This window comes from Odontesthes bonariensis, chromosome 11 (genome assembly GCF_027942865.1).
Source record: "Odontesthes bonariensis isolate fOdoBon6 chromosome 11, fOdoBon6.hap1, whole genome shotgun sequence".
NCBI lineage: Eukaryota > Metazoa > Chordata > Actinopteri > Atheriniformes > Atherinopsidae > Odontesthes > Odontesthes bonariensis.
The window spans coordinates 4,124,619-4,152,333 of record NC_134516.1 but is presented as its reverse complement, the minus strand read 5'-3'; the positions used below and the strand labels follow the sequence as shown (position 1 = coordinate 4,152,333).

General features: G+C 42.3%; 1 protein-coding gene across 1 annotated transcript in view; it reads left to right on the top strand.

Annotated features, from left to right (window-relative positions):
* Positions 1–27,715, top strand: part of LOC142391166 (xanthine dehydrogenase/oxidase-like) — a 34,750-nt gene that overhangs the window by 3,348 nt on the left and 3,687 nt on the right. Inside the window, exons 2-17 of the mRNA XM_075476943.1 lie at positions 14,326–14,419; positions 14,739–14,848; positions 16,988–17,172; positions 17,244–17,406; positions 21,866–21,955; positions 22,030–22,199; positions 22,348–22,471; positions 22,545–22,664; positions 22,758–22,854; positions 24,192–24,316; positions 25,653–25,786; positions 25,861–25,948; positions 26,022–26,108; positions 26,185–26,376; positions 26,453–26,598; positions 27,618–27,699. Coding sequence (XP_075333058.1) covers positions 14,326–14,419; positions 14,739–14,848; positions 16,988–17,172; positions 17,244–17,406; positions 21,866–21,955; positions 22,030–22,199; positions 22,348–22,471; positions 22,545–22,664; positions 22,758–22,854; positions 24,192–24,316; positions 25,653–25,786; positions 25,861–25,948; positions 26,022–26,108; positions 26,185–26,376; positions 26,453–26,598; positions 27,618–27,699 — 2,007 coding nt within the window. The remainder of the gene's footprint in view (positions 1–14,325; positions 14,420–14,738; positions 14,849–16,987; positions 17,173–17,243; positions 17,407–21,865; positions 21,956–22,029; positions 22,200–22,347; positions 22,472–22,544; positions 22,665–22,757; positions 22,855–24,191; positions 24,317–25,652; positions 25,787–25,860; positions 25,949–26,021; positions 26,109–26,184; positions 26,377–26,452; positions 26,599–27,617; positions 27,700–27,715) is intronic.

Here is a 27,715-nt window from a genome sequence, read left to right as displayed (position 1 = left end):
TGTGTTTTCAGGGTGTTTTTAGGGTGTTTTCAGGATGTTTTCAGGTGTTTTTAGGATGTTTTCAGGATGTTTTCAGGATGTTTTCAGGATGTTTTCAGGGTGTTTTCAGGATGTTTTCAGGTGTTTTCAGGGTGTTTTTAGGATGTTTTCAGGGTGTTTTCAGGGTGTTTTTAGGATGTTTTCAGGGTGTTTTCAGGATGTTTTCAGGTGTTTTCAGGGTGTTTTTAGGATGTTTTCAGGGTGTTTTCAGGGTGTTTTTAGGATGTTTTCAGGGTGTTTTTAGGATGTTTTCAGGGTGTTTTCAGGGTGTTTTTAGGGTGTTTTTAGGATGTTTTCAGGTGTTTTCAGGATGTTTTCAGGATGTTTTCAGGGTGTTTTCAGTATGTTTTCAGGGTGTTTTTAGGATGTTTTCAGGGTGTTTTCAGGATGTTTCAGGGTGTTTTTAGGATGTTTTCAGGGTGTTTTTAGGATGTTTTCAGGGTGTTTTCAGGGTGTTTTTAGGGTGTTTTAGGATGTTTTCAGGTGTTTTCAGGATGTTTTCAGGATGTTTTCAGGGTGTTTTCAGTATGTTTTCAGGGTGTTTTCAGGATGTTTTCAGGGTGTTTTCAGTATGTTTTCAGGGTGTTTTTAGGATGTTTTCAGGGTGTTTTCAGGGTGTTTTCAGGATGTTTTCAGGTGTTTTCAGGATGTTTTCAGGATGTTTTCAGGGTGTTTTCAGGATGTTTTCAGGGTGTTTTCAGGATGTTTTTAGGATGTTTTCAGGATGTTTTCAGGTGTTTTCAGGATGTTTTCAGGATGTTTTCAGGGTGTTTTCAGGGTGTTTTTAGGATGTTTTCAGGGTGTTTTCAGGGTGTTTTCAGTATGTTTTCAGGGTGTTTTTAGGATGTTTTCAGGGTGTTTTCAGGATGTTTTCAGGTGTTTTCAGGGTGTTTTTAGGATGTTTTCAGGGTGTTTTCAGGGTGTTTTTAGGATGTTTTCAGGGTGTTTTTAGGATGTTTTCAGGGTGTTTTCAGGGTGTTTTCAGGGTGTTTTCAGGATGTTTTCAGGGTGTTTTTAGGATGTTTTCAGGATGTTTTCAGTATGTTTTCAGGATGTTTTCAGGGTGTTTTCAGGATGTTTTCAGGATGTTTTTAGGGTGTTTTCAGGGTGTTTTAAGGATGTTTTCAGGGTGTTTTTAGGATGTTTTCAGGGTGTTTTCAGGATGTTTTCAGGGTGTTTTCAGGATGTTTTTAGGATGTTTTCAGGATGTTTTTAGGGTGTTTTCAGGATATTTTCAGGATGTTTTCAGGGTGTTTTCAGGATGTTTTTAGGATGTTTTCAGGATGTTTTTAGGATGTTTTCAGGGTGTTTTCAGGATGTTTTCAGGATGTTTTCAGGATGTTTTTAGGATGTTTTCAGGATGTTTTTAGGGTGTTTTCAGGATATTTTCAGGATGTTTTCAGGGTGTTTTCAGGATGTTTTCAGGGTGTTTTCAGGGTGTTTTTAGGATGTTTTCAGGGTGTTTTCAGGATGTTTTCAGGGTGTTTTCAGGGTGTTTTTAGGATGTTTTCAGGGTGTTTTCAGGATGTTTTCAGGTGTTTTCAGGATGTTTTCAGGGTGTTTTTAGGATGTTTTTAGGATGTTTTTAGGATGTTTTCAGGGTGTTTTCAGGGTGTTTTCAGGATGGTTTCAGGGTGTTTTCAGGATGGTTTCAGGGTGTTTTCAGGATGTTTTCAGGGTGTTTTTAGGATGTTTTCAGGGTGTTTTCAGGGTGTTTTTAGGATGTTTTCAGGGTGTTTTCAGGGTGTTTTCAGGATGTTTTCAGGTGTTTTCAGGATGTTTTCAGGGTGTTTTTAGGATGTTTTCAGGGTGTTTTCAGGGTGTTTTCAGGATGTTTTCAGGGTGTTTTCAGAGTGTTTTCAGGGTGTTTTCAGGATGTTTTCAGGTGTTTTCAGGATGTTTTCAGGATGTTTTTAGGATGTTTTTAGGATGTTTTCAGGGTGTTTTCAGGATGGTTTCAGGGTGTTTTCAGGATGGTTTCAGGGTGTTTTCAGGATGTTTTCAGGGTGTTTTTAGGATGTTTTCAGGGTGTTTTCAGGGTGTTTTTAGGATGTTTTCAGGGTGTTTTCAGGGTGTTTTCAGGATGTTTTCAGGTGTTTTCAGGATGTTTTCAGGGTGTTTTTAGGATGTTTTTAGGATGTTTTCAGGATGTTTTCAGGGTGTTTTCAGGATGTTTTCAGGATGTTTTCAGGGTGTTTTCAGGTGTTTTCAGGGTGTTTTTAGGATGTTTTCAGGGTGTTTTCAGGATGTTTTCAGGGTGTTTTCAGGTGTTTTCAGGATGTTTTCAGGGTGTTTTCAGGTGTTTTCAGGATGTTTTCAGGATGTTTTCAGGTGTTTTCAGGATGTTTTCAGGGTGTTTTCAGGGTGTTTTTAGGATGTTTTCAGGGTGTTTTTAGGATGTTTTCAGGGTGTTTTCAGGGTGTTTTTAGGATGTTTTCAGGATGTTTTCAGGGTGTTTTCAGGATGTTTTCAGGGTGTTTTCAGGGTGTTTTTAGGATGTTTTCAGGGTGTTTTCAGGGTGTTTTCAGTATGTTTTCAGGGTGTTTTTAGGATGTTTTCAGGGTGTTTTCAGGATGTTTTCAGGTGTTTTCAGGGTGTTTTTAGGATGTTTTCAGGGTGTTTTTAGGATGTTTTCAGGTTGTTTTTAGGATGTTTTCAGGGTGTTTTCAGGGTGTTTTTAGGGTGTTTTCAGGGTGTTTTCAGGGTGTTTTTAGGATGTTTTCAGGGTGTTTTCAGGTGTTTTTAGGATGTTTTCAGGGTGTTTTCAGGATGTTTTCAGGTGTTTTCAGGGTGTTTTTAGGATGTTTTCAGGGTGTTTTCAGGGTGTTTTTAGGATGTTTTCAGGGTGTTTTTAGGATGTTTTCAGGGTGTTTTCAGGGTGTTTTTAGGATGTTTTCAGGTGTTTTCAGGGTGTTTTCAGGATGTTTTCAGGTGTTTTCAGGATGTTTTCAGGATGTTTTCAGGGTGTTTTCAGGGTGTTTTCAGGATGTTTTTAGGATGTTTTCAGGATGTTTTCAGGATGTTTTCAGGGTGTTTTCAGGATGTTTTCAGGTGTTTTCAGGATGTTTTCAGGATGTTTTCAGGGTGTTTTCAGGATGTTTTCAGGATGTTTTTAGGATGTTTTCAGGATGTTTTCAGGGTGTTTTTAGGATGTTTTCAGGGTGTTTTCAGGATGTTTTCAGGGTGTTTTCAGGATGTTTTCAGGTGTTTTCAGGGTGTTTTCAGGATGTTTTCAGGGTGTTTTTAGGATGTTTTCAGGGTGTTTTCAGGATGTTTTCAGGGTGTTTTCAGGATGTTTTCAGGTGTTTTCAGGGTGTTTTTAGGATGTTTTCAGGGTGTTTTCAGGGTGTTTTTAGGATGTTTTCAGGTGTTTTCAGGGTGTTTTCAGGATGTTTTCAGGTGTTTTCAGGATGTTTTCAGGATGTTTTCAGGGTGTTTTCAGGATGTTTTCAGGGTGTTTTCAGGATGTTTTCAGGTGTTTTCAGGATGTTTTCAGGATGTTTTCAGGGTGTTTTCAGGATGTTTTCAGGGTGTTTTCAGGGTGTTTTTAGGATGTTTTCAGGGTGTTTTCAGGGTTTTTTCAGTATGTTTTCAGGGTGTTTTCAGGATGTTTTCAGGGTGTTTTCAGGATGTTTTCAGGATGTTTTCAGGGTGTTTTCAGGATGTTTTCAGGATGTTTTCAGGGTGTTTTCAGGGTGTTTTCAGGGTGTTTTTAGGATGTTTTCAGGGTGTTTTCAGGATGTTTTCAGGTGTTTTCAGGGTGTTTTTAGGATGTTTTCAGGGTGTTTTCAGGGTGTTTTTAGGATGTTTTCAGGGTGTTTTTAGGATGTTTTCAGGGTGTTTTCAGGGTGTTTTTAGGGTGTTTTCAGGATGTTTTCAGGGTGTTTTTAGGATGTTTTCAGGATGTTTTCAGGATGTTTTCAGGATGTTTTCAGGGTGTTTTCAGGATGTTTTCAGGGTGTTTTCAGGGTGTTTTTAGGATGTTTTCAGGGTGTTTTCAGGGTGTTTTTAGGATGTTTTCAGGGTGTTTTCAAGATGTTTTCAGGTGTTTTCAGGGTGTTTTTAGGATGTTTTCAGGGTGTTTTCAGGGTGTTTTTAGGATGTTTTTAGGATGTTTTCAGGATGTTTTCAGGATGTTTTCAGGTGTTTTCAGGGTGTTTTTAGGATGTTTCAGGGTGTTTTCAGGGTGTTTTCAGGATGTTTTCAGGATGTTTTTAGGATGTTTTCAGGTGTTTCAGGGTGTTTTTAGGATGTTTTCAGGGTGTTTTCAGGGTGTTTTTAGGATGTTTTCAGGGTGTTTTCAGGGTGTTTTTAGGGTGTTTTTAGGATGTTTTCAGGTGTTTTCAGGTGTTTTCAGGATGTTTTCAGGGTGTTTTCAGGGTGTTTTTAGGATGTTTTCAGGGTGTTTTCAGGTGTTTTCAGGATGTTTTCAGGATGTTTTCAGGGTGTTTTTAGGATGTTTTCAGGGTGTTTTCAGGGTGTTTTCAGGATGTTTTCAGGGTGTTTTCAGGTGTTTTCAGGATGTTTTCAGGATGTTTTCAGGTGTTTTCAGGATGTTTTCAGGGTGTTTTCAGGGTGTTTTTAGGATGTTTTCAGGGTGTTTTAGGATGTTTTCAGGGTGTTTTCAGGGTGTTTTTAGGATGTTTTCAGGGTGTTTTCAGGATGTTTTCAGGGTGTTTTCAGGATGTTTTCAGGATGTTTTCAGGGTGTTTTCAGGATGTTTCAGGGTGTTTTCAGGGTGTTTTTAGGATGTTTTCAGGGTGTTTTCAGGGTGTTTTCAGTATGTTTTCAGGGTGTTTTTAGGATGTTTTCAGGGTGTTTTCAGGATGTTTTCAGGTGTTTTCAGGGTGTTTTTAGGATGTTTTCAGGGTGTTTTTAGGATGTTTTCAGGTTGTTTTTAGGATGTTTTCAGGTGTTTTCAGGGTGTTTTTAGGGTGTTTTCAGGGTGTTTTCAGGGTGTTTTTAGGATGTTTTCAGGGTGTTTTCAGGGTGTTTTTAGGATGTTTTCAGGGTGTTTTCAGGATGTTTTCAGGTGTTTTCAGGGTGTTTTTAGGATGTTTTCAGGGTGTTTTCAGGGTGTTTTTAGGATGTTTTCAGGGTGTTTTTAGGATGTTTTCAGGGTGTTTTCAGGGTGTTTTTAGGATGTTTTCAGGTGTTTTCAGGGTGTTTTCAGGATGTTTTCAGGTGTTTTCAGGATGTTTTCAGGATGTTTTCAGGGTGTTTTCAGGATGTTTTCAGGGTGTTTTCAGGATGTTTTTAGGATGTTTTCAGGATGTTTTCAGGTGTTTTCAGGATGTTTTCAGGATGTTTTCAGGGTGTTTTCAGGATGTTTTCAGGGTGTTTTCAGGGTGTTTTTAGGATGTTTTCAGGGTGTTTTCAGGGTGTTTTCAGTATGTTTTCAGGGTGTTTTTAGGATGTTTTCAGGGTGTTTTCAGGATGTTTTCAGGTGTTTTCAGGGTGTTTTTAGGATGTTTTCAGGGTGTTTTCAGGGTGTTTTTAGGATGTTTTCAGGGTGTTTTTAGGATGTTTTCAGGGTGTTTTCAGGGTGTTTTTAGGATGTTTTCAGGGTGTTTTCAGGATGTTTTCAGGTGTTTTCAGGGTGTTTTTAGGATGTTTTCAGGGTGTTTTCAGGGTGTTTTTAGGATGTTTTCAGGGTGTTTTTAGGATGTTTTCAGGGTGTTTTCAGGGTGTTTTTAGGGTGTTTTTAGGATGTTTTCAGGTGTTTTCAGGATGTTTTCAGGATGTTTTCAGGGTGTTTTCAGTATGTTTTCAGGGTGTTTTTAGGATGTTTTCAGGGTGTTTTCAGGATGTTTTCAGGGTGTTTTCAGGATGTTTTCAGGATGTTTTTAGGGTGTTTTCAGGGTGTTTTCAGGATGTTTTCAGGGTGTTTTTAGGATGTTTTCAGGGTGTTTTCAGGATGTTTTCAGGGTGTTTTCAGGATGTTTTCAGGTGTTTTCAGGGTGTTTTTAGGATGTTTTCAGGGTGTTTTCAGGGTGTTTTTAGGATGTTTTCAGGTGTTTTCAGGGTGTTTTCAGGATGTTTTCAGGTGTTTTCAGGATGTTTTCAGGGTGTTTTCAGGGTGTTTTCAGGATGTTTTCAGGGTGTTTTCAGGATGTTTTCAGGTGTTTTCAGGATGTTTTCAGGATGTTTTCAGGGTGTTTTCAGGATGTTTTCAGGGTGTTTTCAGGGTGTTTTTAGGATGTTTTCAGGGTGTTTCAGGGTGTTTTCAGTATGTTTTCAGGGTGTTTTTAGGATGTTTTCAGGGTGTTTTCAGGATGTTTTCAGGTGTTTTCAGGGTGTTTTTAGGATGTTTTCAGGGTGTTTTCAGGGTGTTTTAGGATGTTTTCAGGGTGTTTTTAGGATGTTTTCAGGGTGTTTTCAGGGTGTTTTTAGGGTGTTTTCAGGATGTTTTCAGGGTGTTTTTAGGATGTTTTCAGGATGTTTTCAGGATGTTTTCAGGATGTTTTCAGGGTGTTTTCAGGATGTTTTCAGGGTGTTTTCAGGGTGTTTTTAGGATGTTTTCAGGGTGTTTTCAGGGTGTTTTTAGGATGTTTTCAGGGTGTTTTCAGGATGTTTTCAGGTGTTTTCAGGGTGTTTTTAGGATGTTTTCAGGGTGTTTTCAGGGTGTTTTTAGGATGTTTTCAGGGTGTTTTTAGGATGTTTTCAGGGTGTTTTCAGGGTGTTTTTAGGGTGTTTTTAGGATGTTTTCAGGTGTTTTCAGGATGTTTTCAGGATGTTTTCAGGGTGTTTTCAGTATGTTTTCAGGGTGTTTTTAGGATGTTTTCAGGGTGTTTTCAGGATGTTTTCAGGGTGTTTTTAGGATGTTTTCAGGGTGTTTTTAGGATGTTTTCAGGGTGTTTTCAGGGTGTTTTTAGGGTGTTTTTAGGATGTTTTCAGGTGTTTTCAGGATGTTTTCAGGATGTTTTCAGGGTGTTTTCAGTATGTTTTCAGGGTGTTTTCAGGATGTTTTCAGGGTGTTTTCAGTATGTTTTCAGGGTGTTTTTAGGATGTTTTCAGGGTGTTTTCAGGGTGTTTTCAGGATGTTTTCAGGTGTTTTCAGGATGTTTTCAGGATGTTTTCAGGGTGTTTTCAGGATGTTTTCAGGGTGTTTTCAGGATGTTTTTAGGATGTTTTCAGGATGTTTTCAGGTGTTTTCAGGATGTTTTCAGGATGTTTTCAGGTGTTTTCAGGGTGTTTTTAGGATGTTTTCAGGGTGTTTTCAGGGTGTTTTCAGTATGTTTTCAGGGTGTTTTTAGGATGTTTTCAGGGTGTTTTCAGGATGTTTTCAGGTGTTTTCAGGGTGTTTTTAGGATGTTTTCAGGGTGTTTTCAGGGTGTTTTTAGGATGTTTTCAGGGTGTTTTTAGGATGTTTTCAGGGTGTTTTCAGGGTGTTTTCAGGGTGTTTTCAGGATGTTTTCAGGGTGTTTTTAGGATGTTTTCAGGATGTTTTCAGTATGTTTTCAGGATGTTTTCAGGGTGTTTTCAGGATGTTTTCAGGATGTTTTTAGGGTGTTTTCAGGGTGTTTTAAGGATGTTTTCAGGGTGTTTTTAGGATGTTTTCAGGGTGTTTTCAGATGTTTTCAGGGTGTTTTCAGGATGTTTTTAGGATGTTTTCAGGATGTTTTTAGGGTGTTTTCAGGATATTTTCAGGATGTTTTCAGGGTGTTTTCAGGATGTTTTTAGGATGTTTTCAGGATGTTTTTAGGATGTTTTCAGGGTGTTTTCAGGATGTTTTCAGGATGTTTTCAGGATGTTTTTAGGATGTTTTCAGGATGTTTTTAGGGTGTTTTCAGGATATTTTCAGGATGTTTTCAGGGTGTTTTCAGGATGTTTTCAGGGTGTTTTCAGGGTGTTTTTAGGATGTTTTCAGGGTGTTTTCAGGGTGTTTTTAGGGTGTTTTTAGGATGTTTTCAGGTGTTTTCAGGATGTTTTCAGGATGTTTTCAGGGTGTTTTCAGTATGTTTTCAGGGTGTTTTCAGGATGTTTTCAGGGTGTTTTCAGTATGTTTTCAGGGTGTTTTTAGGATGTTTTCAGGGTGTTTTCAGGGTGTTTTCAGGATGTTTTCAGGTGTTTTCAGGATGTTTCAGGATGTTTTCAGGGTGTTTTCAGGATGTTTTCAGGGTGTTTTCAGGATGTTTTTAGGATGTTTTCAGGATGTTTTCAGGTGTTTTCAGGATGTTTTCAGGATGTTTTCAGGGTGTTTTCAGGGTGTTTTTAGGATGTTTTCAGGGTGTTTTCAGGGTGTTTTCAGTATGTTTTCAGGGTGTTTTTAGGATGTTTTCAGGGTGTTTTCAGGATGTTTTCAGGTGTTTTCAGGGTGTTTTTAGGATGTTTTCAGGGTGTTTTCAGGGTGTTTTTAGGATGTTTTCAGGGTGTTTTTAGGATGTTTTCAGGGTGTTTTCAGGGTGTTTTCAGGGTGTTTTCAGGATGTTTTCAGGGTGTTTTTAGGATGTTTTCAGGATGTTTTCAGTATGTTTTCAGGATGTTTTCAGGGTGTTTTCAGGATGTTTTCAGGATGTTTTTAGGGTGTTTTCAGGGTGTTTTAAGGATGTTTTCAGGGTGTTTTTAGGATGTTTTCAGGGTGTTTTCAGGATGTTTTCAGGGTGTTTTCAGGATGTTTTTAGGATGTTTTCAGGATGTTTTTAGGGTGTTTTCAGGATATTTTCAGGATGTTTTCAGGGTGTTTTCAGGATGTTTTTAGGATGTTTTCAGGATGTTTTTAGGATGTTTTCAGGGTGTTTTCAGGATGTTTTCAGGATGTTTTCAGGATGTTTTTAGGATGTTTTCAGGATGTTTTTAGGGTGTTTTCAGGATATTTTCAGGATGTTTTCAGGGTGTTTTCAGGATGTTTTCAGGGTGTTTTCAGGGTGTTTTTAGGATGTTTTCAGGGTGTTTTCAGGATGTTTTCAGGGTGTTTTCAGGGTGTTTTTAGGATGTTTTCAGGGTGTTTTCAGGATGTTTTCAGGTGTTTTCAGGATGTTTTCAGGGTGTTTTTAGGATGTTTTTAGGATGTTTTTAGGATGTTTTCAGGGTGTTTTCAGGGTGTTTTCAGGATGGTTTCAGGGTGTTTTCAGGATGGTTTCAGGGTGTTTTCAGGATGTTTTCAGGGTGTTTTTAGGATGTTTTCAGGGTGTTTTCAGGGTGTTTTTAGGATGTTTTCAGGGTGTTTTCAGGGTGTTTTCAGGATGTTTTCAGGTGTTTTCAGGATGTTTTCAGGGTGTTTTTAGGATGTTTTCAGGGTGTTTTCAGGGTGTTTTCAGGATGTTTTCAGGGTGTTTTCAGAGTGTTTTCAGGGTGTTTTCAGGATGTTTTCAGGTGTTTTCAGGATGTTTTCAGGATGTTTTTAGGATGTTTTTAGGATGTTTTCAGGGTGTTTTCAGGATGGTTTCAGGGTGTTTTCAGGATGGTTTCAGGGTGTTTTCAGGATGTTTTCAGGGTGTTTTTAGGATGTTTTCAGTATGTTTTCAGGGTGTTTTTAGGATGTTTTCAGGGTGTTTTCAGGATGTTTTCAGGGTGTTTTCAGGATGTTTTCAGGATGTTTTTAGGGTGTTTTCAGGGTGTTTTCAGGATGTTTTCAGGGTGTTTTTAGGATGTTTTCAGGGTGTTTTTAGGATGTTTTCAGGGTGTTTTCAGGATGTTTTCAGGGTGTTTTCAGGATGTTTTCAGGTGTTTTCAGGGTGTTTTTAGGATGTTTTCAGGGTGTTTTCAGGGTGTTTTTAGGATGTTTTCAGGTGTTTTCAGGGTGTTTTCAGGATGTTTTCAGGTGTTTTCAGGATGTTTTCAGGGTGTTTTCAGGGTGTTTTCAGGATGTTTTCAGGGTGTTTTCAGGATGTTTTCAGGTGTTTTCAGGATGTTTTCAGGATGTTTTCAGGGTGTTTTCAGGATGTTTTCAGGGTGTTTTCAGGGTGTTTTTAGGATGTTTTCAGGGTGTTTTCAGGGTGTTTTCAGTATGTTTTCAGGGTGTTTTTAGGATGTTTTCAGGGTGTTTTCAGGATGTTTTCAGGTGTTTTCAGGGTGTTTTTAGGATGTTTTCAGGGTGTTTTCAGGGTGTTTTTAGGATGTTTTCAGGGTGTTTTAGGATGTTTTCAGGTGTTTTCAGGTGTTTTTAGGGTGTTTTCAGGATGTTTTCAGGGTGTTTTTAGGATGTTTTCAGGATGTTTTCAGGATGTTTTCAGGATGTTTTCAGGGTGTTTTCAGGATGTTTTCAGGGTGTTTTCAGGGTGTTTTTAGGATGTTTTCAGGGTGTTTTCAGGGTGTTTTTAGGATGTTTTCAGGGTGTTTTTAGGATGTTTTCAGGTGTTTTTAGGATGTTTTCAGGGTGTTTTCAGGGTGTTTTCAGGGTGTTTTCAGGATGTTTTCAGGGTGTTTTTAGGATGTTTTCAGGATGTTTTCAGGATGTTTTCAGGGTGTTTTCAGGATGTTTTCAGGGTGTTTTCAGGGTGTTTTTAGGATGTTTTCAGGGTGTTTTCAGGGTGTTTTTAGGATGTTTTCAGGGTGTTTTCAGGATGTTTTCAGGTGTTTTCAGGGTGTTTTTAGGATGTTTTCAGGGTGTTTTCAGGGTGTTTTTAGGATGTTTTCAGGGTGTTTTTAGGATGTTTTCAGGGTGTTTTCAGGGTGTTTTTAGGGTGTTTTTAGGATGTTTTCAGGTGTTTTCAGGATGTTTTCAGGATGTTTTCAGGGTGTTTTCAGTATGTTTTCAGGGTGTTTTTAGGATGTTTTCAGGGTGTTTTCAGGATGTTTTCAGGGTGTTTTCAGGATGTTTTCAGGATGTTTTTAGGGTGTTTTCAGGGTGTTTTCAGGATGTTTTCAGGGTGTTTTTAGGATGTTTTCAGGGTGTTTTCAGGATGTTTTCAGGGTGTTTTCAGGATGTTTTCAGGTGTTTCAGGGTGTTTTTAGGATGTTTTCAGGGTGTTTTCAGGGTGTTTTTAGGATGTTTTCAGGTGTTTTCAGGGTGTTTTCAGGATGTTTTCAGGTGTTTTCAGGATGTTTTCAGGGTGTTTTCAGGGTGTTTTCAGGATGTTTTCAGGGTGTTTTCAGGATGTTTTCAGGTGTTTTCAGGATGTTTTCAGGGTGTTTTCAGGATGTTTTCAGGGTGTTTTCAGGGTGTTTTTAGGATGTTTTCAGGGTGTTTTCAGGGTGTTTTCAGTATGTTTTCAGGGTGTTTTTAGGATGTTTTCAGGGTGTTTTCAGGATGTTTTCAGGTGTTTTCAGGGTGTTTTTAGGATGTTTTCAGGGTGTTTTCAGGGTGTTTTTAGGATGTTTTCAGGGTGTTTTTAGGATGTTTTCAGGGTGTTTTCAGGGTGTTTTTAGGGTGTTTTCAGGATGTTTTCAGGGTGTTTTTAGGATGTTTTCAGGATGTTTTCAGGATGTTTTCAGGATGTTTTCAGGGTGTTTTCAGGATGTTTTCAGGGTGTTTTCAGGGTGTTTTTAGGATGTTTTCAGGGTGTTTTCAGGGTGTTTTTAGGATGTTTTCAGGGTGTTTTCAGGATGTTTTCAGGTGTTTTCAGGGTGTTTTTAGGATGTTTTCAGGGTGTTTTCAGGGTGTTTTTAGGATGTTTTCAGGGTGTTTTTAGGATGTTTTCAGGGTGTTTTCAGGGTGTTTTTAGGGTGTTTTTAGGATGTTTTCAGGTGTTTTCAGGATGTTTTCAGGATGTTTTCAGGGGTGTTTTCAGTATGTTTCAGGGTGTTTTTAGGATGTTTTCAGGGTGTTTTCAGGATGTTTTCAGGGTGTTTTTAGGATGTTTTCAGGGTGTTTTTAGGATGTTTTCAGGGTGTTTTCAGGGTGTTTTTAGGGTGTTTTTAGGATGTTTTCAGGTGTTTTCAGGATGTTTTCAGGATGTTTTCAGGGTGTTTTCAGTATGTTTTCAGGGTGTTTTCAGGATGTTTTCAGGGTGTTTTCAGTATGTTTTCAGGGTGTTTTAGGATGTTTTCAGGGTGTTTTCAGGGTGTTTTCAGGATGTTTTCAGGTGTTTTCAGGATGTTTTCAGGATGTTTTCAGGGTGTTTTCAGGATGTTTTCAGGGTGTTTTCAGGATGTTTTTAGGATGTTTTCAGGATGTTTTCAGGTGTTTTCAGGATGTTTTCAGGATGTTTTCAGGGTGTTTTCAGGGTGTTTTTAGGATGTTTTCAGGGTGTTTTCAGGGTGTTTTCAGTATGTTTTCAGGGTGTTTTTAGGATGTTTTCAGGGTGTTTTCAGGATGTTTTCAGGTGTTTTCAGGGTGTTTTTAGGATGTTTTCAGGGTGTTTTCAGGGTGTTTTTAGGATGTTTTCAGGGTGTTTTTAGGATGTTTTCAGGGTGTTTTCAGGGTGTTTTCAGGGTGTTTTCAGGATGTTTTCAGGGTGTTTTTAGGATGTTTTCAGGATGTTTTCAGTATGTTTTCAGGATGTTTTCAGGGTGTTTCAGGATGTTTTCAGGATGTTTTTAGGGTGTTTTCAGGGTGTTTTAAGGATGTTTTCAGGGTGTTTTTAGGATGTTTTCAGGGTGTTTTCAGGATGTTTTCAGGGTGTTTTCAGGATGTTTTTAGGATGTTTTCAGGATGTTTTTAGGGTGTTTTCAGGATATTTTCAGGATGTTTTCAGGGTGTTTTCAGGATGTTTTTAGGATGTTTTCAGGATGTTTTTAGGATGTTTTCAGGGTGTTTTCAGGATGTTTTCAGGATGTTTTTAGGATGTTTTCAGGATGTTTTTAGGGTGTTTTCAGGATATTTTCAGGATGTTTTCAGGGTGTTTTCAGGATGTTTTCAGGGTGTTTTCAGGGTGTTTTTAGGATGTTTTCAGGGTGTTTTCAGGATGTTTTCAGGGTGTTTTCAGGGTGTTTTTAGGATGTTTTCAGGGTGTTTTCAGGATGTTTTCAGGTGTTTTCAGGATGTTTTCAGGGTGTTTTTAGGATGTTTTTAGGATGTTTTTAGGATGTTTTCAGGGTGTTTTCAGGGTGTTTTCAGGATGGTTTCAGGGTGTTTTCAGGATGGTTTCAGGGTGTTTTCAGGATGTTTTCAGGGTGTTTTTAGGATGTTTTCAGGGTGTTTTCAGGGTGTTTTTAGGATGTTTTCAGGTGTTTTCAGGGTGTTTTCAGGATGTTTTCAGGTGTTTTCAGGATGTTTTCAGGGTGTTTTTAGGATGTTTTCAGGGTGTTTTCAGGGTGTTTTCAGGATGTTTTCAGGGTGTTTTCAGAGTGTTTTCAGGGTGTTTTCAGGATGTTTTCAGGTGTTTTCAGGATGTTTTCAGGATGTTTTTAGGATGTTTTTAGGATGTTTTCAGGGTGTTTTCAGGATGGTTTCAGGGTGTTTTCAGGATGGTTTCAGGGTGTTTTCAGGATGTTTTCAGGGTGTTTTTAGGATGTTTTCAGGGTGTTTTCAGGGTGTTTTTAGGATGTTTTCAGGGTGTTTTCAGGTGTTTTCAGGATGTTTTCAGGTGTTTTCAGGATGTTTTCAGGGTGTTTTTAGGATGTTTTTAGGATGTTTTCAGGATGTTTTCAGGGTGTTTTCAGGATGTTTTCAGGATGTTTTCAGGGTGTTTTCAGGGTGTTTTCAGGGTGTTTTTAGGATGTTTTCAGGGTGTTTTCAGGATGTTTTCAGGGTGTTTTCAGGGTGTTTTCAGGGTGTTTTTAGGATGTTTTCAGGATGTTTTTAGGATGTTTTCAGGATGTTTTCAGGGTGTTTTCAGGATGTTTTCAGGATGTTTTTAGGATGTTTTCAGGATGTTTTCAGGATGTTTTCAGGGTGTTTTCAGGATGTTTTTAGGATGTTTTCAGGGTGTTTTCAGGGTGTTTTCAGGATGTTTTCAGGATGTTTTCAGGATGTTTTCAGGATGTTTTCAGGGTGTTTTCAGGATGTTTTCAGGGTGTTTTCAGGATGTTTTTAGGATGTTTTCAGGATGTTTTCAGGGTGTTTTCAGGATGGTTTCAGGATGTTTTTAGGATGTTTTCAGGGTGTTTTCAGGATGTTTTCAGGATGTTTTTAGGATGTTTTCAGGATGTTTTCAGGATGTTTTCAGGTGTTTTCAGGGTGTTTTTAGGATGTTTTCAGGGTGTTTTCAGGGTGTTTTCAGGATGTTTTCAGGATGTTTTTAGGATGTTTTTAGGATGTTTTCAGGATGTTTTCAGGATGTTTTCAGGTGTTTTCAGGGTGTTTTTAGGATGTTTTCAGGGTGTTTTCAGGGTGTTTTCAGGATGTTTTCAGGGTGTTTTCAGGAAATAGACCAGTCCGGTTCAGCTCAGATTCAGTAAACTGTGTGTTTAATGTCAGATCCTTAAAGAACATGCAGTAACACCAGGTTGTTGTGTTTTCAGGCTCTGGGGGGAAACATCATGACCGCCAGTCCCATATCAGACCTGAACCCCGTCTTCATGGCCGCCGGCTGCAAACTCACTCTGATGGACAAGGGTAACCTTCTACCGTCATAAAGCTGCATGTGTGGCTGTAAAGTCAGGAAAAAACTTTGGAGAAAACTGTATGAAATCCCACCGTTCTGTTTGAAGAGGCGTTTCATTTACCTTTCACCCAAAGTCCAAACTGCCAGCCTGTGTTTTTGCCGGTAAACGTTGGTTTTATAATAATGTTGCATCACAGCTTGTGCAAGACTCGGATATCAGTGTTTTCTTCTGCTGATGAAGGCTTTTAACCTGAGGTACGAGGACGGGGCCTGAGACGGAAAATAGTAAACTTACACATTAACCGAGACTTCTTCACCTGTGTCCATCAGACGGCAGTCGTGTGGTTCAGATGGACGACGGTTTCTTCGTGGGCTACAGGAAGACGGCCGTGCGCCCGCAGGAGGTCCTGCTGTCCGTGAACATCCCCTACAGCAAGAGGGTCAGTACAGCAGTCTGGGTTAGAGTTACAGCTGCAAACGTTTTACACCAAACACTCCCCGATGTGACCTGTGGACCAGCTCCATTCATCCAGCAACATGAAAACCAGATAAAACCAGTGAAATTAACAGTGAAATCAGGGAAAGTAGTGACTCCACCAGCCCTAGTATGATTGATAGATCGATACTTTATTCATCCCAGAGTAGGGTAAATAATAAACATCAGTAAACTAAATAAAAACAGATTTGTACATTTAACAATAAAGGTAAAAATAAATTTAACTGAGCAGACTGAACCAATAAGAAATATGGGGTATATGGATAATTTACATTATATTGTACGACGATGATATTTTAACAAAGAATGGACATATAAATATTAGGGCTGGGTGAGTTAACTCGTTATCACGTTTAACTCGTTAATTATTTAACGCCGATAAATATTTTATTGCGCATTAACGCAGGTTTTACTATTTATTTCATTATAGTAAAAGTCTGTTGCTCACAGGCTTTTATTCTGTAAAAGTCTGTTGCTCACAGGCTTTTATTTTGTAAAAGTCTGTTGCTCACAGGCTTTTATTCTGTAAAAGTCTGTTGCTCACAGGCTTTTATTTTGTAAAAGTCTGTCGCTCACAGGCTTTTATTCTGTAAAAGTCTGTTGCTCACAGGCTTTTATTTTGTAAAAGTCTGTTGCTCACAGGCTTTTATTTTGTAAAAGTCTGTTGCTCACAGGCTTTTATTCTGTAAAAGTCTGTTGCTCACAGGCTTTTATTTTGTAAAAGTCTGTTGCTCACAGGCTTTTATTATTGTAAAAGTCTGTCGCTCACAGGCTTTTATTCTGTAAAAGTCTGTTGCTCACAGGCTTTTATTCTGTAAAAGTCTGTTGCTCACAGGCTTTTATTCTGTAAAAGTCTGTTGCTCACAGGCTTTTATTCTGTAAAAGTCTGTTGCTCACAGGCTTTTATTTTGTAAAAGTCTGTTGCTCACAGGCTTTTATTATTGTAAAAGTCTGTTGCTCACAGGCTTTTATTCTGTAAAAGTCTGTTGCTCACAGGCTTTTATTCTGTAAAAGTCTGTTGCTCACAGGCTTTTATTCTGTAAAAGTCTGTTGCTCACAGGCTTTTATTCTGTAAAAGTCTGTTGCTCACAGGCTTTTATTTTGTAAAAGTCTGTTGCTCACAGGCTTTTATTTTGTAAAAGTCTGCTGCTCACAGGCTTTTATTTTGTAAAAGTCTGTCACTCACAGGCTTTTATTTTGTAAAAGTCTGTCACTCACAGGCTTTTATTTTGTAAAAGTCTGTCACTCACAGGCTTTTATTTTGTAAAAGTTTGTTGCTCACAGGCTTTTATTTTGTAAAAGTCTGTTGCTCACAGGCTTTTATTTTGTAAAAGTCTGTCACTCACAGGCTTTTATTTTGTAAAAGTCTGTCACTCACAGGCTTTTATTTTGTAAAAGTCTGCTGCTGTCTGCTGTGGAACAGGAAAAGAAAGTAATCGGCGGATCCACCAAACATGGAGAAGGGTACGGAACTTTTACTCGGCCATTTTCATTTTAAAGTTCTTCCAGACGGCGGAGTCGACAGAACCAAAGTCATCTGTAAACACTGCCAAGTTGAATTGTCTTCTCAGCGTAGTAGTTCCAGTCTAAAATATCACTTAAAGGCAAAACACACAACTGATAGCAGCAAGTCATTCAAGGAAACAGACAGTGGAGCGAGGCTTCTACATAAAAACTACAGAAAGATGCTGATGTTAAAAGTGTGTTTGCACAACAAATGTTATGGCACTTTCATTCATATGGCAGCACATTTAAAATAAAGCTAAATGCTAAAAGCTATACGCTACTTTTGGATTCATTTTTGGATTCTGCGTACAAATGCGATTAATCGTGATTAATCAGGTAAATCATTTGATAAATTAGATTAAACATTTGAATCGTTGCCCACCCAACTATATATATATATATATATATATAATATACATAGATATATATATATATACACAACAACAAGACGTGTTTGGACCAAACCTGCTGACGAACCTACAAACTGGTCATTTATTGAAGAAGAATAAAATGGTACAGAACCAGCTACTCCAGGTTACTTCCTGTCAGCTCCTCGTCCTCTATTTTTTCTCCACAGACTCAGTTCGTCTCCGCCTTCAAACAGTCGCCTCGGCGTGAGGACGACATCAGCATCGTCACCGCCGCCATGAGCGCCACCTTCGCTCCGGGAACTGACATCTTGGAGGACTTGAGATTGAGTTATGGCGGCATGGCGCCGACCACCGTGCTGGCCAAGAGGACGGCGAGCAGACTGCTGGGAAGGTAACACGAATGCAGAGGTTAAGGACGAAGGGAGGAGCTAAGGAGGGAGGTAACACTGTGGTGTCATGCAGGCCGTGGGGGGAGGAGCTTCTGGAGGAGGCTTGCTCCTCATTGGCTGAGGAGATGATCCTTGACCCCTCGGTGCCAGGCGGCATGGTGACGTATCGGCAAACGTTGACGCTTAGCCTCTTCTACAAATTCTACCTGACGGTGCTGAAGAAGCTCAGGCTGCAGGTTTGTGTCCCTGACTTCCTGTTAGAGCTGAACTACTTCCTGTTAGAGCCGAACTGCTTCCTGTTAGAGCTGAACTACTTCCTGTTAGAGCCGAACTACTTCCTGTTAGAGCCGAGCGGCTTCCTGTTAGAGCTGAACTACTTCCTGTTAGAGCCGAACTACTTCCTGTTAGAGCCGAGCGGCTTCCTGTTAGAGCCAAACTACTTCCTGTTAGAGCCGAACTGCTTCCTGTTAGAGCCGAACTGCTTCCTGTTAGAGCCGAACTGCTTCCTGTTAGAGCTGAACGGCTTCCTGTTAGAGCCAAAGTACTTCCTGTTAGAGCTGAACGACCTTCTGTTGGAGCCGAAGACTTCCTGTTAGAGCCGAACGGCTTCCTGTTAGAGCCGAACTACTTCCAGTTAGAGCCGAGCGACTTCCTGTTAGAGCCGAACTACTTCCTGTTAGAGCCGAGCGACTTCCTGTTAGAGCCGAGCGACTTCATGTTAGAGCCGAACTACTTCCTGTTAGAGCCGAGCGACTTCATGTTAGAGCCGCACTACTTCCTGTTAGAGTTGAACTACTTCCTGTTAGAGCCGAGCGACTTCCTGTTAGAGCTGAACTACTTCCTGTTAGAGCCGAACTACTTCCTGTTAGAGCTGAACTACTTCCTGTTAGAGCCGAACTACTTCCTGTTAGAGCTGCATGACCTTCTGTTGGAGCCGAAGACTTCCTGTTAGAGCTGAACTACTTCCTGTTAGAGCCGAGCGACTTCCTGTTAGAGCCGAACTACTTCCTGTTAGAGCCGAGCAACTTCCTGTTAGAGCCGAGCAACTTCCTGTTAGAGCCGAACTACTTCCTGTTAGAGCCGAGCGACTTCCTGTTAGAGCCGAACTACTTCCTGTTAGAGCCGAGCGACTTCCTGTTAGAGCCGAACTACTTCCTGTTAGAGCCGAGTGACTTCCTGTTAGAGCAGAACTACTTCCTTTTAGAGCCGAACTACTTCCTGTTAGAGCCGAACTACTTCCTGTTAGAGCCGAACTACTTCCTGTTAGAGCCGAACTACTTCCTGTTAGAGCTGCATGACCTTCTGTTGGAGCCGAAGACTTCCTGTTAGAGCCGAACTACTTCCTGTTAGAGCCGAGCGACTTCCTGTTAGAGCCGAACTACTTCCTGTTAGAGCCGAGCAACTTCCTGTTAGAGCCGAGCAACTTCCTGTTAGAGCCGAACTACTTCCTGTTAGAGCCGAACTACTTCCTGTTAGAGCCGAGCGACTTCCTGTTAGAGCCGAACTACTTCCTGTTAGAGGCGAGCGACTTCCTGTTAGAGCCGAACTACTTCCTGTTAGAGCCGAGCGACTTCCTGTTAGAGCCGAACTACTTCCTGTTAGAGCCGAGAGACTTCCTGTTAGAGCCGAACTACTTCCTGTTAGAGCCGAGCGACTTCCTGTTAGAGCCGAACTACTTCCTGTTAGAGCTGAACTACTTCCTGTTAGAGCCGAGCGACTTCCTGTTAGAGCCGAACTACTTCCTGTTAGAGCTGAGCGACTTCCTGTTAGAGCCGAACTACTTCCTGTTAGAGCTGAACGACCTTCTGTTGGAGCCAGACTTCCTGTTAGAGCTGAACTACTTCCTATTAGAGCCTAACTGCTTCCTGTTAGAGCCAAACTGCTTCCTGTTAGAGCTGAACGACCTTCTGTTGGAGCCAAAGACTTCCTGTTAGAGCTGAACTACTTCCTGTTAGAGCCTAACTGCTTCCTGTTAGAGCCAAACTGCTTCCTGTTAGAGCCGAACGGCTTCCTGTTAGAGCTGAACGATTTCCTGTTAGAGCAGAACTGCGTCCTGTTAGAGTGAAACGGCTTCCTGTTAGAGCCAAACGGCTTCATGTTAGAGCCGAACTACTTCCTGTTAGAGCTGAACTACTTCCTGTTAGAGCCGAGCGACTTCCTGTTAGAGCCGAACTACTTCCTGTTAGAGCCGAGCGACTTCCTGTTAGAGCCGAACTACTTCCTGTTAGAGCCGAGTGACTTCCTGTTAGAGCAGAACTACTTCCTTTTAGAGCCGAACTACTTCCTGTTAGAGCCGAACTACTTCCTGTTAGAGCCGAACTACTTCCTGTTAGAGCCGAACTACTTCCTGTTAGAGCTGCATGACCTTCTGTTGGAGCCGAAGACTTCCTGTTAGAGCCGAACTACTTCCTGTTAGAGCCGAGCGACTTCCTGTTAGAGCCGAACTACTTCCTGTTAGAGCCGAGCAACTTCCTGTTAGAGCCGAGCAACTTCCTGTTAGAGCCGAACTACTTCCTGTTAGAGCCGAACTACTTCCTGTTAGAGCCGAGCGACTTCCTGTTAGAGCCGAACTACTTCCTGTTAGAGCCGAGCGACTTCCTGTTAGAGCCGAACTACTTCCTGTTAGAGCCGAGCGACTTCCTGTTAGAGCCGAACTACTTCCTGTTAGAGCCGAGAAACTTCCTGTTAGAGCCGAACTACTTCCTGTTAGAGCCGAGCGACTTCCTGTTAGAGCCGAACTACTTCCTGTTAGAGCTGAACTACTTCCTGTTAGAGCCGAGCGACTTCCTGTTAGAGCCGAACTACTTCCTGTTAGAGCTGAGCGACTTCCTGTTAGAGCCGAACTACTTCCTGTTAGAGCTGAACGACCTTCTGTTGGAGCCAAAGACTTCCTGTTAGAGCTGAACTACTTCCTGTTAGAGCCTAACTGCTTCCTGTTAGAGCCAAACTGCTTCCTGTTAGAGCTGAACGACCTTCTGTTGGAGCCAAAGACTTCCTGTTAGAGCTGAACTACTTCCTGTTAGAGCCTAACTGCTTCCTGTTAGAGCCAAACTGCTTCCTGTTAGAGCCGAACGGCTTCCTGTTAGAGCTGAACGATTTCCTGTTAGAGCAGAACTGCGTCCTGTTAGAGTGAAACGGCTTCCTGTTAGAGCCAAACGGCTTCATGTTAGAGCCGAACTACTTCCTGTTAGAGCTGAACGATTTCCTGTTAGAGCAGAACTGCGTCCTGTTAGAGTGAAACGGCTTCCTGTTAGAGCCAAACGGCTTCATGTTAGAGCCGAACTACTTCCTGTTAGAGCTGAACTACTTTCTGTTAGAGCCGAGCGACTTCATGTTAGAGCCGCACTACTTCCTGTTAGAGTTGAACTACTTCCTGTTAGAGCCGAGCGACTTCCTGTTAGAGCTGAACTACTTCCTGTTAGAGCCGAACTGCTTCCTGTTAGAGCTGAACTACTTCCTGTTAGAGCCGAACTACTTCCTGTTAGAGCTGCATGACCTTCTGTTGGAGCCGAAGACTTCCTGTTAGAGCTGAACTACTTCCTGTTAGAGCCGAGCGACTTCCTGTTAGAGCCGAACTACTTCCTGTTAGAGCCGAGCAACTTCCTGTTAGAGCCGAGCAACTTCCTGTTAGAGCCGAACTACTTCCTGTTAGAGCCGAACTACTTCCTGTTAGAGCCGAGCGACTTCCTGTTAGAGCCGAACTACTTCCTGTTAGAGCCGAACTACTTCCTGTTAGAGCCGAGCGACTTCCTGTTAGAGCAGAACTACTTCCTTTTAGAGCCGAACTACTTCCTGTTAGAGCCGAGCAACTTCCTGTTAGAGCCGAACTACTTCCTGTTAGAGCCGAACTACTTCCTGTTAGAGCTGCATGACCTTCTGTTGGAGCCGAAGACTTCCTGTTAGAGCCGAACTACTTCCTGTTAGAGCCGAGCAACTTCCTGTTAGAGCCGAACTACTTCCTGTTAGAGCCGAGCAACTTCCTGTTAGAGCCGAGCAACTTCCTGTTAGAGCCGAACTACTTCCTGTTAGAGCCGAACTACTTCCTGTTAGAGCCGAGCGACTTCCTGTTAGAGCCGAACTACTTCCTGTTAGAGCCGAGCGACTTCCTGTTAGAGCCGAACTACTTCCTGTTAGAGCCGAGCGACTTCCTGTTAGAGCCGAACTACTTCCTGTTAGAGCCGAGCAACTTCCTGTTAGAGCCGAACTACTTCCTGTTAGAGCCGAGCGACTTCCTGTTAGAGCCGAACTACTTCCTGTTAGAGCTGAACTACTTCCTGTTAGAGCCGAGCGACTTCCTGTTAGAGCCGAACTACTTCCTGTTAGAGCTGAGCGACTTCCTGTTAGAGCCGAACTACTTCCTGTTAGAGCTGAACGACCTTCTGTTGGAGCCAAAGACTTCCTGTTAGAGCTGAACTACTTCCTGTTAGAGCCAAACTGCTTCCTGTTAGAGCCGAACGGCTTCCTGTTAGAGCTGAACGATTTCCTGTTAGAGCAGAACTGCGTCCTGTTAGAGTGAAACGGCTTCCTGTTAGAGCCAAACGGCTTCCTCTTAGAGCTGAACGACTTCCTGTTGGAGCTGAACGGCTTCCTGTTAGAGCTGAACTCCTTCCTGTTAGAGCTGAACTGCTTCCTGTTAGAGCTGAACGGACTCCTGATAATCGTCTCTGACATGTAAATCTGTTTTTACGCCGTCAGGGCGTGAGTGTGCCGGAAATCGGACCGGAGTGTGCGAGCGCCACGGAGGTTTACCATCCGCAGACGGCTTCCAGCGTTCAGATCTACCAGGTACAAGAAAGGCGGCAGAATATGCCAGAAGCAGAGCTCCTGTCCAGGTGTGTAACTCTCTGTTCCACCTGTAGGCGGTGCCAGAGGGGCAGAGTCAGGACGATGTTGTGGGCCGTCCCATGATGCACCTGTCGGCCATGAAACAGGCCACAGGTGAGGCCGTTTACTGCGACGATGTGCCGCTGTATGAGAACGAGCTCCACCTGGCGCTCATCACCAGCACCAAGGCTCACGCTCGAATCCTGTAAGACACCTGCGACACACACATACCTGCACCTGTACACCTGTACACCTACACATCTACAAACACACACCTGCACACACACACACCTACACCTGTACACCTGCACACCTACACACCTGCCCAGTCTCACCAGGTGTGTGTGTTCCAGCTCTGTGGACGCGTCGGTTGCTGAACGCATGCCCGGCGTCGTCTGCTGCCTGTTTGCCGACGACGTTCCTGGCAGCAACGCCACCGGGGTCAGACAGGACCAGAGCGTCCTCGCTGACGGAAAGGTGCGCTTCTGTCGATCTGACCAATCAGGCGCCCGCGTGGTTCAGACCGCTAACGTGTCCGTCCTCTCTGCAGGTCACCTGTGTGGGTCACATCATTGGCGCCGTGGTGGCCGACACTCAGCTTCAGGCTCAGAGAGCCGCCAAAGCCGTGAAGATGCAGTACGAAGAGCTGCCGCCTGTCGTCACCATCCAGGTGAGACACCTGACCTCTGTGGGCCAATCAGGGCCGGATAATCCCAGCGGGACTTGCTGAGCCACATTCTTACCTGGTTGGTTTGATTGACAGGAGGCCATTGCTGCTCAATCCTTCTATCAGCCAATCAGAACCATCCAGAGTGGAGACCTGGAGGCGGGGTTTAAAGAAGCTGACCACATCATTGAAGGTAGGACTGTGGCTGTGTTCGAAACCGCCTACTACATACTACATACTTTCAATATTACATACTACTTCGGTCAGACAGTATGCAGAGCGTTTACCCACAATGCATTTCGCTCCTAGCCTGGCTCTCACGCAGACCCTTCGTACTTCGTGCATCTTCGTTACACTTCGTGAGCTCTCATGAGGGTCTGGGCGCGCCTTGTTGAGCCCGAAGTCTTCGGTTACCCCATAAACGGGCCCGCCTCTATGCCTAGATCCAATCACAATCGTGGGGCGGGGTGTTAACAGGTATGACGTAGCATCCGGCGTGACAATGAACACATTCAAACACAGTACGACAACAACAATGGCGGCACGGATGCAAGAGCATGGACTCAGCTTCGATTCGGCGGTTTCGACGGTGTTATCTAAACTACCACATATCAATTCTTTAAAAGAGGAGCAGAAAACGGCTTTGAAGGAATTTGTTGGTGGCAAGGACATTCTCGCTCTCCTTCCGACCGGGCTTTGCTCGCTGCTGTTGTGTTTTGTTTATTTTCCACCACAGACCGAGAGACTGGTCGCGCTCCAACGCGTCACGTCCGCTTTCGATATGATTGGTCGAAGTAGTACGTGACACACACATTGAATTCTCCAATCAGGTTCGAGAGGTTTTTGAATACAATCCCCGCCTACTCACAGCAGAGAACAGCTAGGCAACCGACAAAATTCCAGATGGATGAGAAACATCCATCTGCGTGAGAACCAGGTTATTTCGCTCCTGCCCGAGCCGAAATCAGCCGGCCTGAAGCTGATTTCCCTTAAGCTCTAAACTCTGTAAACTTTAGCAACATTTGAAACATTTTCAGGTGAGAAAGTAGTCGTTTAGATCCCCAACGTGTTGAAAACCTGACAAAATACCGGCTGTTTACCATTTTGTTCCCACGAATTCGGCGCTACTAAAGCTAGCCGCAGTGAGCTAACGCACTTCCTGTTATTTTCACAAAATAAAATACCCGTTGCCTTTTATCACAGGGAAAGCCATTACCATACAATTGGTGCTTTTGTTTTGAAAACAGGAAGTGAACCTACCCTCGTTGTAGCTAGCTTGAAACTGCCGTTTTGACAGGAAATGACGATCGGCGACGTCACGTTACGTTGCATCTTGGGTAGTTTGAGTATGAGTAGTAACCTCATGATGCATACCCAACATTTAGGAGAATCTAGTATGCATCTTAACTTGGAACTTAAATAAAGTTAAAGTTAGTAGGAGTAGTAGGAGTAGTAGTTGAAGTATACGGTTTCGAACACAGCCTGTGTGTGAGCGTCTCAGGTGTTGATGACTGACTGGTTGTGTCTCAGGTGAGATGCACATCGGAGGTCAGGAGCATTTCTACCTGGAAACAAACGTCACTCTGGCTGTTCCCCGAGGAGAAGATGGAGAGATGGAGCTCTTTGTTTCCACTCAGGCCACCACTGACACGCAGGTAAATCAGGTTGACGTACACCTGTGTGGAACCAGGTAACAACACTACACTGAAAATCCATTCAACTCAGTTTTATTTATAAAGCACCAAATCACAGCAAACATCATCTCAGGACACTTCAAAGATACAGTCCAACTCATTGTTATCCAGTCAATTAAATTCCAAATGACTCCAGTTCACATAGAGCCAGTTAAAAAACAGACCCAAACCCAATTAAACCTAATTACTGTCCAATTCAACCCAATTACAGCCCAATTCAACCCAATTACTGTCCAATTCAACCCAATTACTGTCCAATTCAACCTAATTACTGTCCAATTCAACCCAATTACAGCCCAATTCAACCCAATTACTGTCCAATTCAACCTAATTACTGTCCAATTCAACCCAATTACTGTCCAATTCAACCTAATTACTGTCCAATACAACCTAATTACTGTCCAGTTTAACCCAATTACTGTCCAATTCAACCCAAATACAGTCCAATTCAACCCAATTACTGTCCAATTCAACCCGGTAACAGTCCAATTCAACCCAATTACTTTACAATTCAACCTAATTACTGTCCAATTCAACCCAATTACTGTCCAATTCAACCCGGTAACAGTCCAATTCAACCCAATTACAGTCCAATTCAACCCAATTACAGTTCAATTCAACCCAATTACAGTCCAATTCAACCCAATTACAGTCCAATTCAACCCAGTCACAGTCCAATTCAACACCGGTTACAGTCCAACCGTAACCCAATTACAGTTCAATTCAACCCAATTTAGAAGCAGAAAGTTCTGAGTCATCCAGGTCTTTATGTCTTTAAGACAAGCTTGTAGTCTGACCAACCTATTGGTTTCATCTGGTTTCATACACTGGAAAAAATGCCCCTCCAAAAATAAGTAAAAAAACAACAAATACAAGACGATTTTGCTTAAAATAAGCAAAAACAATCTGCCAATGGAACTAGTGAAAATCGGCTTGTCAAGAGTTTTTGAAATAAGATGTGATATTTAGGACATTTGAGTTAAAAGTGATCTTGAAATTAGCTTAAAAACCTCTTCAAATGAAAAAAAAGCTTGTTTCATGTGAAATATGACTCAAAATAATTTGTTTTCAAGACTTTTTAGCTTAACAAGATATTCCAGATGTATTGTATTAAAACAAGTCCCTATATCTGGCTGAAATGGTGCTTGTTAGGCAGTTGTGTCTTATATTAAGTGTAATGAGATACTCAATGAGAAAAATATATTTGGTAATATTTAGATTTTTTTCCAGTGTAGATAAGTACAGCTGAGTATCATCAGCATAGCGATGAACATAATAATGTTAATCTGTGCCTCAGTCTCAGGTGGCGAGGGCGCTGGGTGTCCCATCCAACAGGGTGGTGGTCCACGTGAAGAGGATGGGCGGAGGCTTCGGAGGGAAGGAGAGTCGGTCGACCCTGTTGTCCACCGTGGTCGCCGTGGCAGCTAACAAGTACGCGTGTCGCGTGTTTATTGAAACTCTGACCCCTGAAAGTACAAAGATAGCAGCAGGTTTCTGTGTTTCAGGCTGAATAGGCCCGTCAGGTGCATGCTGGACAGAGACGAGGACATGCTGATCACTGGAGGACGACACCCCTTCTACGGGAAATACAAGGTAGGCGGTGTTACCTGGTGAATCTGGCGCCATGTGAGCGGACTGTGGCTTCAGACCTCTTTATCTTCTCCAGGTCGGTTTTATGAACAGCGGTAAGATCGTGGCTCTGGATGTGTCCTACTATGGTAATGCTGGAAACTCCATGGACCTCTCTCTGGCAGTGAGTAACATCTACAGCCACGGCTCTCCTTCATAGCGTCACACTGTATGCTGATGATGCGGTGTTGTTCGTTCAGATCTTGGAGCGCGCTCTGTTTCACATGGAGAACTCGTACAGCGTGCCCAACGTCCGCGGCCGAGGCTTCATATGCCGCACCAACCTGCCGTCCAACACTGCCTTCAGGGGCTTCGGGGGACCACAAGGCATGATGGTCGCAGAGAGCTGGATGACAGACGTTGCTCAGAGTCTGGGCTGCTCGGCGGAGGAGGTTTGTTTGCAGTGAAACCAGTAAACAGCTGAGCTCTGGTGGATGAGCAGCGTCCAGTCAGTGTTTCTGTGCTCAGGTGCGTCGGTTGAACCTGTACGCTGAGGGCGAGCTAACGCCATACAACCAGATCCTGCACGGGCTCACTTTGGATCGGTGCTGGGACGAGTGTCTGTCACAGTCTGGATACCAGCAACGCAGAGCCGCCATTGACTTGTACAACAGGTAAGTGCCAAAGATTTGTAAAAGCTTAACACTGGATTCTGAACAGAACGCATTTTGTGATATCACGAGAGGGACGTTATCAGCAGGGCAGTTCAAATAGTGCGAGGACACCAGTTTTCAAAATAAATTCCAAGTTTTAATTTTGTACTTGGGGAAGTTAATAAAGGGTATCAAAGTTCATAACTTAAAACAAAGGTCTTCTTTGTAATCATTCAACATAAATCTTGGCCCGTGGCTCTTTAAAGGGGAACTTAAATTAATCTTCTTCAAACCAAAAGTCTTTTCAACTGAAATCTTCAATTGCTCAGCCTCTCTGGCAGTGTTCAACAAAGTCACTCACACGTATTTCCAGGTAAGTAATTCCTAAGCATTCCACAGAGAAAGGATCCGTCCACAAGCCAATTTCTCCCAACAGTATCTGAGAGAATGCAACACTGAGCTCTTGAGCTCAAGCAGTCATCAGGCCTCAGCTGTGTTGAGATGCCTTGGGGAGAGGGGTGCAGTTCTCAACTCCACCACCAGATGGAGCCATGGCGAGTTGTGGTTGGAGCCATCTCCCTGGAACGTAGCACCCATCCACGATGCAGCCTCTCGTGACATCACAATTTCCACAGGGTTTTCTCGTATTAAGTTATATAAGTTTCTGACTTTTGTTGACCTTTACAACAGGTGGGCCACAGCCCGTCTCTGAGGCACTGTTAGGGATGAGCTGGATGGTACATTTGGAGGGATGGTGGACATTTATTTATATAAGCAACAAGGAGCACAGAAAAGAGGCAAAAAAAAACATCTTAAATCTGCAAATCAACCACAAAGAGCAGTGTTAGAAGTTAAAATGAGATTATTTTCACTAATATTTTTACGTTACCTTTGAAACTCGTGAGGGAGATCGAGGTGTTAAAGCATCAAACAGCAGGCAGGCGATACCCTATGTCATGATGGGTTGTAAAAAACACAAAAAAGAATAAAAACCCACCTGAACGTGTTGTTTAAAATGAGCTTTTCTGTTTTCTCATCAGACAGAATCGATGGACCAAACGAGGCCTCGCCATGGTCCCCACCAAGTTCGGCATCAGCTTTACAGCCACCTTCCTCAACCAGGTCTCATTCACCCATT